The sequence below is a fragment of the Aspergillus homomorphus genome (assembly GCF_003184865.1).
Source record: "Aspergillus homomorphus CBS 101889 unplaced genomic scaffold BO97scaffold_34, whole genome shotgun sequence".
In the NCBI taxonomy this organism is placed as follows: domain Eukaryota; kingdom Fungi; phylum Ascomycota; class Eurotiomycetes; order Eurotiales; family Aspergillaceae; genus Aspergillus; species Aspergillus homomorphus.
Window position 1 is genome coordinate 198877 of NW_020291920.1, and position 13496 is coordinate 212372.

General features: G+C 52.0%; 4 protein-coding genes across 4 annotated transcripts; 1 reads left to right on the plus strand and 3 right to left on the minus strand.

Annotated features, from left to right (window-relative positions):
- Window positions 1–179: 179 nt before the first annotated feature.
- BO97DRAFT_472157 (acetamidase regulatory protein) lies at window positions 180–3092 on the plus strand. The gene is made up of 3 exons (XM_025700109.1): window positions 180–463; window positions 537–1710; window positions 1765–3092. The coding sequence occupies exons 1-3, from the start codon at window positions 400–402 to the stop codon at window positions 2852–2854; spliced, it is 2328 nt and encodes a 775-aa protein (XP_025549009.1). The 5' UTR covers window positions 180–399; the 3' UTR covers window positions 2855–3092.
- Window positions 3093–3736: 644 nt separating this feature from the next.
- Window positions 3737–5355, minus strand: BO97DRAFT_155579 (nuclear transcription factor Y subunit beta). The gene is made up of 4 exons (XM_025690193.1): window positions 4945–5355; window positions 4457–4567; window positions 4266–4393; window positions 3737–4170 (listed from the first exon to the last, which is right to left on the minus strand). The coding sequence occupies exons 1-4, from the start codon at window positions 5102–5104 to the stop codon at window positions 3907–3909; spliced, it is 663 nt and encodes a 220-aa protein (XP_025549010.1). The 5' UTR covers window positions 5105–5355; the 3' UTR covers window positions 3737–3906.
- A 2400-nt stretch (window positions 5356–7755) lies between these two features.
- Window positions 7756–8789, minus strand: BO97DRAFT_155608 (putative prefoldin subunit 2). The gene is made up of 4 exons (XM_025690194.1): window positions 8551–8789; window positions 8390–8480; window positions 8124–8316; window positions 7756–8058 (listed from the first exon to the last, which is right to left on the minus strand). Exons 1-4 carry the CDS (start codon window positions 8588–8590, stop codon window positions 8026–8028), a joined length of 357 nt encoding a protein of 118 aa, XP_025549011.1. The 5' UTR covers window positions 8591–8789; the 3' UTR covers window positions 7756–8025.
- A 3275-nt stretch (window positions 8790–12064) lies between these two features.
- Window positions 12065–13377, minus strand: BO97DRAFT_445161 (putative oligosaccharyl transferase subunit Dad1). The gene is made up of 3 exons (XM_025698516.1): window positions 12971–13377; window positions 12584–12783; window positions 12065–12467 (listed from the first exon to the last, which is right to left on the minus strand). The coding sequence occupies exons 1-3, from the start codon at window positions 13271–13273 to the stop codon at window positions 12401–12403; spliced, it is 570 nt and encodes a 189-aa protein (XP_025549012.1). The 5' UTR covers window positions 13274–13377; the 3' UTR covers window positions 12065–12400.
- Between the last annotated feature and the right edge of the window lie 119 nt (window positions 13378–13496).

The following is a 13496-nucleotide window of genomic DNA, read 5'->3' on the forward strand; positions in this document are numbered from 1 at the left end:
TAAACTCTCCAGAGTCAATTCAACATTCTTTGTAACATTCTAGAAGCCACATCAACAGCCACGTTGGAGGGCGGGGATTTCTCCGCACTGCCACGTGACTGCTTTCCCCCAGACCCGTTCTTCCTTCCCTCCTCGGTCCTGCCCCACATTATCTATCCTTTCCCCTTCATCTTGTTGTCGTCTTCTTCTTCGTCCTCTTTTCCTCCCCACTTCTTCTCCCCGTCTCTCTATCTCTCATTCTGATCCTGTTCTTGTTCTTCTGTCATTGGTCTCTTGACACGGTTCTGTCTTGTTTCGGACTGGACCATGTTTTGACCTAACCTCAAGATTACGTCCCACTGATTATGCATGACAAACTAACGAGTCTCCGGACCTGGCATCTATATCGATGCTTCGGCTATGTCCTCCGCAGCGCATAACAGCCATCCACCCACCGGGAATGGCGTGACTAAGCGCAAGTCAGGTAACTATGCTTCCATTCTAGAGCCATTGCGTGATCTTTTCGACCTTTTGATCCTCATCGATGTCTACAATAGGCTCTGCTGCCTGCATTCACTGCCATCGACGTAAAGTGCGCTGCGATGCTCGGCTTGTCGGGTTGCCTTGCTCCAATTGCCGTTCGGCGGGGAAGTCCGACTGTCGCATCCACGAGAAAAAGAAACGCTTAGCTGCACGCTCAATTCTGAACCCCGTACCCATCCGCTGCCGTCCACCGGCCTCCGAAACTACACACAAGTCGTCGAGTCCTGCTACTTTCACTGCTCCATTGAACGCATTCACAACTACCCTCCGCAATGTTCAGCCGGACTTTGCAGCAGCCACTACCCTCGCAAATGTCCGCTTACTCCATCATGCGAGTGGTGATAATGTTAATTCTCAATCTCAGCACCACCAATCCTCCCCAACGTCCGATGCTCAGACCTACAACCGTCCAACAGGATCAGAGCTTTCCATAGAGCAGGACTCTCATTCGGACTTGGACAGACGATTAGTGAAACTCATCGACGAAGAAGAGTCGGGGAGTCGAGAAATCCGTCGAGGTGTACGAGCAATCTATGTCGGTCATGAACTGTCCAACATGTCCTTCTTGATCCGTCAGCAGCGAAACGAGGTTGACGACGTATATCACTTTGCCGGAAACGAGATTCCTCGTCGACAATTGAGGACAGGTCATGATCAACTTTTAATGGACGCCCTTACACTCCCCGAACCGGCTTTAGCCGATGAGCTGGTCCAGGCATATTTTGACCACGTGAACCCAGGATATCCCATCATCGATGAAGATCTCTTCATGACACAGTATCGGAACCGGGACCCTACGGATCCACCGCCAATTCTGCTGTTACAGGGGATTCTCTTAGTCGGAGCCCACGTGGCTCGGGCAAAAGCCGAACGTGACGTCCTGAAGGAGATCTTTTTCCGCCGAGCGAAGTGGCTATTCGATAGTCGCATCGAGCGAAACCGAGACATCATGATCCAGGCCGCTTTGCTCATGACTTGGTTTTCCGATAGCGCTGATGACGATGTCTCAGCCAATGCTCATTACTGGGTTGGCGTAGCTGCTAGGATTGCAACGGGACTTGGAATGCATCGAAATCCTGTTTCAAGCCGCTTTGTTCCGCGGGACCGCCGTATGTGGAGGAGACTCTGGCATATTTTGGTCCAATTCGATGTCATGGTCTCTCTTTCATACGGACGCCCGCAAGCTATGTAGGTGGTCCATATTTTTTCTCTCTAATAATTTTGACTGACTATCATTTCTAGCAACCTCGAGGATTCAGATGTATCCTCGTTAACACTTTCAGATTTTCAAGGATGTGGACCTGGAGTTCAGACCGACTTTGTTATTCATTTCTCAGGACTCTGCACAATGATCTCCAGTATTGTCCGCAATCGGTTTGGACTAAGAGTCAGCCCAGAGCGTCGCAAAGCGGTTCTGCAAGAAGCCGATGAGAGCCTAGCGAATTGGTCTCTGAAACTTCCTGACAAGCTACGGCTGCGGGCATCTGACATGGATCCTTGGTCTGCCATGCTTCACTTGACCTATAACAATTTTCTCATTTTACTGCATCGACCTCATCCAAAAGCATCTGCATATTCAGACGACTACGGTCCACATGATGCTGAAATTTGCAGTGCAGCTGCAGGGGTTATAGCCTCGATCTTCGAGGAACTCCGCCTCAATGATCGCTTGAAGATTCTGTGGTATTCTGCCGTCCATACTCTCTTCACGGCAATGATACAAGTGCGAGTAGAGCTTCGGTTTTCAAATCCGGTCTTGGCGATCAATGCCCTTCGTCGATTTGACTCTGCTTCCTATTCACTTCGCGAATTAGCAGGGTACTGGTCTCATGCCACTACCATCTTACGATTGTTCGAAGATTCCAAGCGTCTTCAGGAAGATCTTCGCTTGGCCACGAGCGAGAGACCCCGTGGCTTTAGAAACGCGCAAGAACAGGGAAAGAATGTGGCCAATTCTTCAGCCTCAGACTCTACCACAAATACGATAGATACACAAACCCCACAACAGCAGGAGGACCAAACTATGCCTTACGAAGTCCCGACGCCAGACTCAACGCATGCCCCAACCACCACGGTGTCCGCAGGCCTTCAACAGAACCACACAATTGACCATTGGATGTCATCCAGTAACATAACACCGGCAGAAACCATGGATGCGCCCCGCGACACCCTTGATTGGCGGCAGCTGTTTTCTTTCGCCGATCTGGATCAACCTGTTCTTCCGATGGCCATGGAAGGCCTCCCTGAACTAGAAGATGAGTGGCGTCAGATATACTGGCAAGAAACACCCTTGTCGGACCTCTTGCACGACGGAGGTTGGATGCATGGTTAATAATGCCGTGATTTTCGCCTCGTAGTGCTTCCGACATGACCTCGATCATCTATATTGAAGCAACTCAACATCTCTGGTGGGATTGCTCTCAATGTCGGATCATGCACTGTGCGCCAATAATAATGAAATGACGACTTTCCTACTGTCTTGTTTCGGCTTTCACAGGGATGTTTAGCACCATTGATCATGGCAGAGTACTAATGCGAGTTTATGACATATATCTTACATAGCTTCCTACAAAATCAAGTTGATAGAACATTCGCATGCAAGACTTCGTCTCAATCTACTCATCAATTCGCAAAGCACTAGAGGACAACGAAGTCCGATTCTTATTCTATTTGTCAACCCTAGTCCCAACCGTTCGACTGCATGTGCCCATGCAAAAAACCAAAAAAAAAGCTAATAATGGCAGATGGATATAAGACGTAAGACGAGCCACTCGACATAAACAGATAGTTACAAATGGTTCCAAATCCACGGAATCGGCATGACCGCCCGACCGGGTCATGCAAGATAGACCTCTTTTACACATGCCGAGGGGAAGGGTGAACTTCCGAAGAAAAACCGAGGAAAGCCGGAGGACCAGAGCGGGGAAACAGCAGTAGCTAGGCATTGCATGTGCCTGAGGAGAAATGGGAAGAACAGAGAATGTGTGGCTGACGTAGCCAAGAAGACACAAAACAGAGAACCATAAAAGCAGTGCGCCGCCCATAAACTGAAACCTGGGATCTGCCGAATTACTAACTGAAATGCATTTCAGTCCGTCACAAGCTCTGTAAGTAAGTGGTTAACTCAAGAGTAGGTTGAGCTGCGCCATTTGAAGACGCTGCGCAGTAAGAGAGTGACATTCGGAAGTGCATTCGAAACGCTTGTAGTAAGACCATGCATGTTACCAGAAGCCCCTAGGGCCGGATACACAGTGAAACCAGTTGCTGGCCCCTTTGTGCAGTGGAGACCAAGTGTAGATTCGACGGGGGATACTCGAATCCTTCAGAAGAATCGTGATTGCACTGCGTTAGTTGGATGATCCTCAGGCACGCACGGGTTTTACTCTAGTAGGAGTCACCGCCGGTGCCATTGTGAGCCTGGCCGACCATGGGAGGGTAGCCATAGGCGGCAGTTTCCTGCTCGGAGGGGTCCAAGCTTGGATTGATGATACTATTGGCAGCATCCGTGTTATCAGGGAATGCCCCCGGACCCGTCGGTGCAACTGGACGTCCGGATGGAGCGCCGCCGGGAGGGCCCCCTACGGGCCCACCGGTGTTGTACCCACTGCTTGTCGGACGGTTTTGATGTTCTCCCCTTGCGGATTGGGTCTGCAGGGGTAAGATCAGCATTGCTCTCCAAGGTAAGCACGCTATCGCCGGTTAGGGCGAAGGCAAGTTGGTAAGATGCGTTGCACAAGTCTTACCTCGCGATATTTCGATAGGTAGATCTTGAGCGCCTCTGCGTAGTTTTCGAACCCAAGTGAGGTCATGGCGAATAGAATGTCCTCTCCGTTGACGGTCTTACGCTTCTCCTGCTGGCATTTGTCCGAGGCTATGGAGTGGCTCGGCAGTTAGTCTTGAGTGCTTGTATGGAGATGGAATTGATTGTACTGACCTTCGCTGGTGATAAACGAGATGAATTCGCTCACACATTCCTGCATACACTCTTTGGCTTCCTTTGCGATCTTCGCATTTTCAGGTAGAGCTAGTTTCATGATGCGAGCCACTTCACAGCCATTGTTAGTATTCATACAAGCAAGTGATGATGGCAACAACAGAGGTGGTTTGGATTCGGAAGGCCTGAAACGCCCAGCATGCCATAGCAAGTTCCGGACAAGCCTACCCAATCGGAAGAATTGGTAGCTATGATAGACGACAAATAGGGATGTGAACCGAAAGACTCGTGGAGATCAAACGCAAAGCAGACGACGGCGGTTAGATGGAGAGGATAGCATGAATGGGTGACAAGTGACCGAATCAGCCTCCTAGGCGGTGGAGAGGCATGGGCAATCATAGTAGGGCAGAGAGCGGTTGACCAGCAGGTGAACGTAAGGTACGCACAAATCAGGACGAAGCGACAAGCTGCAAGGGAACGCAACTAACCATTTGCAATTGGTAGCCATCTGTCCTGCTCCTTCACCTCGAACTCTCCCTGACCCTGCGCCTGGGAGTCCTGTTGGTCTTTGTCCATTTGTTCCTGGTCTTCACCCGATTGAACTTCCGGTTCCACCTCCGGTTCCTTCGAGGGGGAGGTCGACGACATGATTTTTAGCTGTCGGAGAAACGTGCAGAGATACTGGATTTAGAACGGGAGGGCTGTCTCTAATTGCTCTGTTGGCAAACCACGTCAGAGCTGCGTACAGGGCGAGGTGGATTCTCGATCTTGGACGCTATGATACAGCCGCGCCAAGGGTAGTGGAGGTGTGCCTGGCTGGGCAGCGATTCGCTTCACAACAGCCTGAACGGAGAAGGATGACTGTGACAACGCGTGTGGGGGATTGGCACTGCTTCTGCGGTGGTGTGCCTTAACGATCGGAGCACAGCCTGATAGGATCTATTAGTCGGCTTTGATGACGAGACACGGTCCGGTAGCTGACCCTGTTTGTTATTGCTTTATTATGGTCGCTGGTTGTAGATAGGTCGCAAACGAGATGAATGGGGCGCTCTGATTCGAGGGCCGGTGTAGTAAGGGCAAGTTTGCGGCAGGATCTGGAAACATACACAGTTGTTCCTGGGTTTATTTGCTATGATTGGAGAAGGTCCGCTTTGGGACTTCCAAAAATAATGCTGTCTGAATGGTGTTTAGAATAGTCAAACTGGAAAAAGCAGTAACGTCAGCGAAACTCCAGTGTCTTGCGGCACGCATATTCACGGACGCGGGAGAGATCTGAGAAGGTCGAAAGGGCGGAATGTGACGCGGGTGATACAACACGGAAGTAACCGTGGGTCAGACAGAATTGGGGAGTGGCAGTGGCACGTTGCGCAGCTGGGCGACAAGATACTAACAGGAAAAGCGAGCAAAAGCGCGACAGCGATTGGACTGAAATGCAAGAAAGGAGGGCGTTGAGGATGGGAGGGGGCATGTAGTAGGTATTGGCTTACCGGCTAGTCAATGACATGTACCAGGGGGGTTGGGGAGGTCTGACTGGAGACGGCCGCGATGCGCGCAGCTCTCAATTGGCGAACCAGAAGTCCCTGGCTGTCGCGATGAATATCCCCAAGCGCCAATGAGATTACGACGCGGTATGCAATGGACAGATGCTGCTCCCACAGAGGGTTCAACAGATGACAATTAACCGAAAAGTTGAGGTGGAATAGAAAGCGATGTCTGGCTTGGCTGCGCTCAGTGTCCCAGATCGAGCGAGAGGATGAGAAGGAAGAGAGAGAGAGACAGAGAGAGAGAGAGCGAGATTGAGAGAGTGAGGAGAAGGAAGTCGAGTGTCGATGAGCCGCGGTGGGAAAGAACAACCAACGCTCGTCGATGGCCTTAGGACTTCCATGACAATTCTCGGACGCCGTATCGTCATATCATCTTCTGTTCTGGACTAGAGCCCGCATAACACTGCAGACAGCGGAGGAGGGAGATGTATCGGTACGGTAATGCACGTGATATTCGTCATCGTCCCCGGATCTCTTGGCCATCCGCTTTATCTTCGTTCGATCTCCAAGACATACCATCAGAACATGTCAATTGTACCCACAAAAAGGTTATTACTCTTACATGTCCTCCCTACATTAGATACTGGCACTGGTAGAGTCTTCAAGACTTTTTTAGGGCTTGATCTCACGGCTTTTGCACGTGCGGGAATGCTCGTCGAATACTTATCTCTATACATACTCCCAACACTGATACTCCAAATACTCCAATCAACCTCACTTAGGAGTGGGCCTGCCAAATCTTCCTCAGCAAGGGGCCATCAGACTCCCTCGCAAACCCTTTGTTTCAGAATTCGTGTTAGTTAGCCAAAGTGTATCAGTCTCTTATGTCATTATGTGCCCTATGAAGACTGACGGGCCGTGTATGGCGTCAGGCATCAACACCATTCCTTGACAATCTGACGCACCGTCGATGGGAAGCACGTACTGTTATGCATCACTCCGTCCCATCACATTTGCCAAGCCCTGCTTAAGATCAAGCCCCCTGCTTCTGTTTTACTGTTGAAAAGGTACCGATCACAAAAGTCACAGAGGCTCCACTCTGCAGCCCAATCTACGGAGGGGTGGATGAGGGCATCCACCCGTCTTGCCGCTATCTACAACATATGATCTATGTGGCTTCTACCCAAGCTGCTCGCTCCCAAGGGCAAGGATTCGCGATTCAGTCTCGAATTTCGACTCTCGAACAAAGTTGGCCGAGAGCTCGCTAATCATTGAACGTCACACGCACATGCATTGGGATAGTCCCAGATCTACTCCAAGGCTGATATGAAGCAGCCAGTAAGAAATTCCCAGAGAAGTCTTTCTAAACAGATGAACTCAGGAGCATTTGTACATTCGTGCAGCCGTCGTGATCCGGCCTCGATCCGGCCAACTGCAGACGAGTACAACAGATGCTTACTTCAGACGCCTTGTTCCACATGGCCAACTCGCCAACTCACCCGAGCCACACCATGTCTTAGGGGCATAAGCATTCTCGGGAATTGATCAGTAAATACCGACATTTTCGTGTTGTCGATGAAGCGGGTGAAAGAACATATTGGCGGACATAGATGTACACTGAAAGGACAACGTCCTCAATCAAGTCAAGATGAAAAGGCACGGAAGCTGTATTGTACACTATTTGCTGCCAAGCACAGCCAAAGCCTTGAAGTCAGCACAATAGGCTCCAACTTGATGGCCTGGTGTGAAATTCTCCCACGAGCTAGGCCTAGCGATCAGGCATGAGTGCGTCCAAGGCCTCGACCGTCCTGCGACATAGCAGTAGTTTATGTTTACCTGCCACAATGTCCTTGTCTGGAGCGAGGGAACCCGGCAGTATACTGCCCTGGCAGATGCTATGAGACACGATGGTTCAGGCCATGGTATTGTCAAGTTGGTAACAAACTGAGGCTCTGTAATGAGGTTTTTTGGACTCCAAGTAACGCCGCTCCTGCTCTGCTCTCTGGTTGAATCCTCCGAAGATAGCACCAAGGAAAGTGTGAAAGGGTAATTAATGAACCGTGGTAATTGCCAATTTATGGTATCCTATGGTTGTACGACTTGAATGTTGTTCTTCTTCTGTTAAGGGGGCAGTCTAGGTCAGAGCGAGGGTTTTCTCATGGTAGTGATGGCAAGTGACGGACCTTCCAGTTATCAAGATCTGACTGCTTGGACTTGTATTGCTTCAGGAGCTCATCCAAAACCTGTTTGAGCCCATCGGAGTTTGTCTTAAGGGAGGGCAGAACATCTTCGACCGTCCGCTCAACCAGAACTCCGTTGACCATGCGGAAACATTTTCTATCCTTGGGAAGAGGCTCGAGGGTCTCGATAACAAGTCTAAAGCGAGAGTTTTGACGTCAGTGGCCGATGCTCAAAATAACGGACCAAGTACGGGGAAAGGAAGGGTTACTTGTGCTCCTCTGCCTCCTGCTCAATGTCGCCGATCTTCTGCGCCAATTGTTGCAGGGTGTTCTTGTAATTTGAGTACTGGAGCTGGAGCTCTGCGAAGGGTCAGCACGGAGGCTTGGACTTCGTTTTTCATGACTGGAAGAAGAGCTTATCGAGGCATACCCTGCTGCTTTTTCGGGCTGATCTGCGCTTGACTGGCCATTTTGTCGGTATTCGATGAACGCAGCGTAGTTGCAAAGCTGGAGTTGCGATGCGGGGCGTTGGTTGATATCGGCGGCGGACCCGGCGAGAGAGAAACAAGCCAACGCTGAGTCCGGATCCACCCACCGCACTGCCACGTGCTACCTTAAACCAAGGGGAGTCATTATTCGAATGCAGTCTACTGTACAAGAGTCCTCACTGAGACTGATATTGCTGATTCCTAAAGCAGTCGCCAACACTGTGCCATTAAGCTGATGTGTATGACGATCACGTGCCTGGCTACCCTGTTTGCAGGGTTTGCATGGTGATATCGCCCGATAATCGATTGATTCCGCCTCCGAACCTATTCCAACTTATCGCCAGGAGGGCTCAAGCAACCAGCTGTGGCCCTTCCTCGCAGAGTCTCACTAACTTGTTATCTTGCATCACTTACTGGCTTGCTCCCTGAGAAGCTACTCATTGACGATTCAAATGGCACCAGACGACATGCCTCCAGCCAAGAGGCTGAAAAGCTCCAACCGGCCGGGTCCGTTGCGCGACGCGAAGCGCAAGGACATTGACAACTGGGAAACCAACCGGATGCTCACGTCCGGTGTCGCTCAGAGACGAGACTTCGATGGCGACTTCATGCCCGAAGACGAAGAAGGAACTCGAGTTCACCTGCTAGTCCACGACCTCCGTCCACCTTTCCTCGATGGCCGCACGATCTTCACCAAACAGCTGGAGCCCATCTCCGCTGTCCGGGATCCGCAGAGCGATATGGCCGTCTTCAGTCGCAAGGGAAGCAAGGTTGTACGCGAAAGACGCCAGCAGCGGGAACGGCAGAAACAAGCGCAGGAGGCGACGACGATGGCGGGCACAGCGCTAGGGAACCTGATGGGTGTCAAGGAGGACGAGGGTGATAGTGCAGTCGCTGTGCCCGTGGAGGAGGCCTACAAGAGCGGGAACAAGTTTGCTAAGCATCTGAAGAAGGACGAAGGAGGTCAAAGTTCGTTTAGCAAGAGCAAAACGCTCCGTGAGCAAAGAGAATTCCTGCCTGCGTTCGCTGTGCGAGAGGATTTGCTGCGGGTGATCCGCGATAATCAGGTAGTGGTTGTGGTTGGTGAAACCGGGTCTGGTAAAACAACCCAGCTGACGCAATTCCTGCACGAAGACGGTTATTCCAAGTTCGGAATGATCGGGTGTACGCAGCCTCGTCGAGTGGCTGCTATGAGTGTTGCCAAACGAGTAAGCGAGGAGATGGAGGTGGACTTGGGTGATGAAGTTGGATACGCGATTCGATTTGAGGACTGCACGAGCAACAAGACAGTCATCAAATATATGACCGATGGCGTTTTACTACGAGAATCCTTGGTCCAGCAGGATCTCGACAAATACTCCTGCATTATCATGGACGAGGCGCACGAAAGAGCGCTGAACACCGATGTCCTCATGGGGCTCCTGAAAAAGGTGCTGGCTCGGCGCAGGGATCTCAAATTGATTGTCACCTCGGCTACCATGAACGCCGACCGATTTTCTCGGTTCTACGGCGGCGCTCCTGAATTCATCATACCTGGACGGACATTCCCTGTTGACGTCCACTTTTCGCGTACCCCGTGTGAAGACTACGTTGATAGTGCGGTCAAGCAGGTCTTGGCCATTCACGTGTCGCAGGGACCGGGTGACATCCTTGTTTTCATGACGGGTCAGGAAGATATTGAGGCTACGTGCGACTTAGTGGACGAACGGCTAAAGTTACTGAACGACCCACCCAAGCTCAGCATCCTGCCCATATACAGTCAGATGCCCGCGGAGCAGCAGGCAAAGATCTTCGAGCGGGCCGAGAACGGCGTACGCAAGGTGATTGTTGCCACCAACATCGCTGAAACTAGTTTGACGGTGGATGGAATCATGTTCGTGGTGGATTCAGGTTATTCGAAGTTGAAAGTATACAACCCTCGGATGGGTATGGATACTCTCCAGATCACACCAATTTCCCAGGCCAACGCCAACCAGCGCTCGGGACGTGCAGGACGGACAGGGCCTGGCAAAGCATATCGATTATACACGGAGGTCGCCTACAAGAACGAGCTCTATCTACAGACAATCCCAGAAATCCAGCGCACCAGTCTTTCCAACACCGTCCTGCTTCTCAAGTCCCTTGGCGTCAAGGATCTTCTCGATTTCGACTTCATGGACCCACCCCCTCAAGAAACCATCACCACATCGCTCTTCGAGCTCTGGTCCCTCGGAGCCCTAGACAACCTGGGTGACCTGACTCATCTCGGTCGTCGGATGACGCCATTCCCCATGGACCCTCCCCTCGCCAAACTGCTGATCAAAGCCTCCGAGGACTACGGCTGCAGCGAGGAGATGCTCAGCATCGTCTCCATGCTCTCCGTGCCCAGCGTATTCTACCGCCCCAAAGAGCGTCAGGAGGAATCCGACGCCGCGCGCGAGAAATTCTTCGTCCCGGAGTCCGACCACCTCACGCTTCTCCACGTTTACACCCAGTGGAAAGCCAACGGCTACTCGGACGGCTGGTGTACGCGCCATTTCCTGCACGCCAAGGCCCTCCGGCGCGCCCGCGAGGTCCGCGACCAGCTGCACGACATCATGACGGTGCAGAAGATGCCGCTCGTCAGCTGCGGAACCGACTGGGACGTCATCCGCAAGTGCATCTGCTCCGGCTTTTACCACCAGGCCGCGCGCGTCAAGGGCATCGGCGAGTTCCTGAATCTTAGGACCAGCGTGAGCATGCAGCTGCACCCGACGAGTGCACTGTACGGGCTGGGCTATGTACCCGAGTACGTCGTGTACCATGAATTGATCCTGACCAGCAAGGAGTACATGTCCACCGTGACGGCCGTCGACCCACACGTAAGTCACATTCTTCATCCACATTTTCCCCGTAACCAACATCGTCAGAAAACTAACTCAAAATCCTATGCAGTGGCTCGCCGAACTCGGAGGCGTCTTCTACTCCGTCAAAGAAAAGGGCTATTCCCAGCGGGAGCGCCGCGTCACCGAGCAGGAATTTAACCGGCGCATGGAGATCGAAACGCAGATGGCCGCGGACCGGGAACGGGCCGCCGCGGAAAAGCAACGGGAACAGGAGCGCAATGATCCGTCGCGACGGAGGCAGGAGATCGAGGTGGGCAGCTCCGTGGTCCGCCGGCCGGCTGCGACAGCTCGTCGGGTTGGAGGCGTGACTGCCTCCAGCTCTGCACGTAACGGGGCCGGAGGAGGAGGTGGTGGTAGTGGTGGAGGAAGTGTGGTGAAGAAGCCACAGGTGAAAAGGAGGCCTGGAAGGGCGTTTTGATTATATGTATGTATGTACAGTACATTATAGAGGTATACCCCGATTTTATGCAAACATTTATAAAGCATGGAGCTTGTTTGGCAATATAGTCCACGAAGCCGGTTCAAACGTCGCCAGGCAGGCTCTTACATGGTATGATTGAATGCCGCCTACACGACAGGTCATAGACTAGCTGTCATGAAATGATTTTGATATTCGATGCCTCAAAGCTGGAAGTATAACAAATATAATCGGCACCCCATGCTTTCGTTCCCGGTAGTCCTACAAGAGCCTCGCGAACCAGGAGCAGACCAGACCAGTTAAGGCCACCAAACGGCATAGAGCATCAATCCACCAGGGACATGAACCTCCGTCCAAACCACCACCGAAGACAGCCAGCCCCAGCCCCTGAAACGACAGGCCTATGTCCCACTCCGGTCCGCCAACTCCTCAATCCGCCCCCAGAGACCACGACTCACCTCCGCCACCACCACCATACCACACAATCCAGCCCAGCCCAGAGTATCCCCCTCAGTTAATAAAGTTAATACAGAAGAAATGCAAAATCAGACTCCCGAAGATATAATCCGCGAACGCCCTAGACCCCAGCACAAACAAAACCAGTCAGTTATCCGAATATCCAAATCAAAATCCAAAAGCGAATCCCCGCACCACCACTAAACAAACCACGTAAACAGAAAAGAGACAACTCACCTCTCATGCGAGATCCCACTCCCCGTCTCCTTCCCAGAAGTCGCAGCAGCCGCAGCAGCACCCTTCCCCTTCCCCGTCTTCCCGCCAGCCGACGAGGCGACCTCCGACCCGGAAGCCGAAGAAGTCTGCATGCGCAAGCTAGCCGTCAGCACGAACTGGCCCACAGCAGCTGAGAAGCCGCTCAGGAAGGCGTTGAATGGCTATATTATTCCCGAAGGAGAACAGGGGTTAGCCTCATTGATTTATGTGATGGATGCGTATAGAGCATTGGAACGAAGGGAAATCAAGAGGTTGTAGTGGGAGACACCGAGGTGAATTCCCAATTGAACACCGTAGGAATCGAGTTACAGGAAGAGGTTATCACCGCGAAGGGGAAAGGGGACTCACGTAATTGCCCGCCAGAACACAGTAGAGGAATTGCACGCCGCCGACAAGGACCAGAAAGCCCATGAATGCATCCAGGAGAAGCGTGCGCTGGGGCGTCGTGGCGAGGTATTGCTGCCACACGGTCTGGGCGATGTCGAGAACGGAAGAGTTGGTGGTGAGGGTCTTGGGGCCGGAGGAGAGGGAGGCGGAAGGAGTGGTGATAGTGGTGTTGGACGGTGATGCTGAAGATGAGGGTATAGTGGGTGGTGAGGGCGCGGGGACGGGGCCTGCGGTCGAGGTAGCGGCGTTGCGTTTGGAAGGCATGATTGATTTGTCTTTTTTTTTTTTTTTCTTTTCTTCGCTCTCTCTGACAGACTGGCTTTCTCTCTCGATTGGATGTCAATTGGCGTAAAAGACGTGACGTGGATAAAGGGAAAGAGTGAGAGAGCTTCTGGATTGTCGACGGAGTCGTTGGTTTACCCCGGGGTTAATTACGCAAGCTGTCCGTTACGCGGTCTCACGTGATCGGCATTGTTATCAGCTTGTG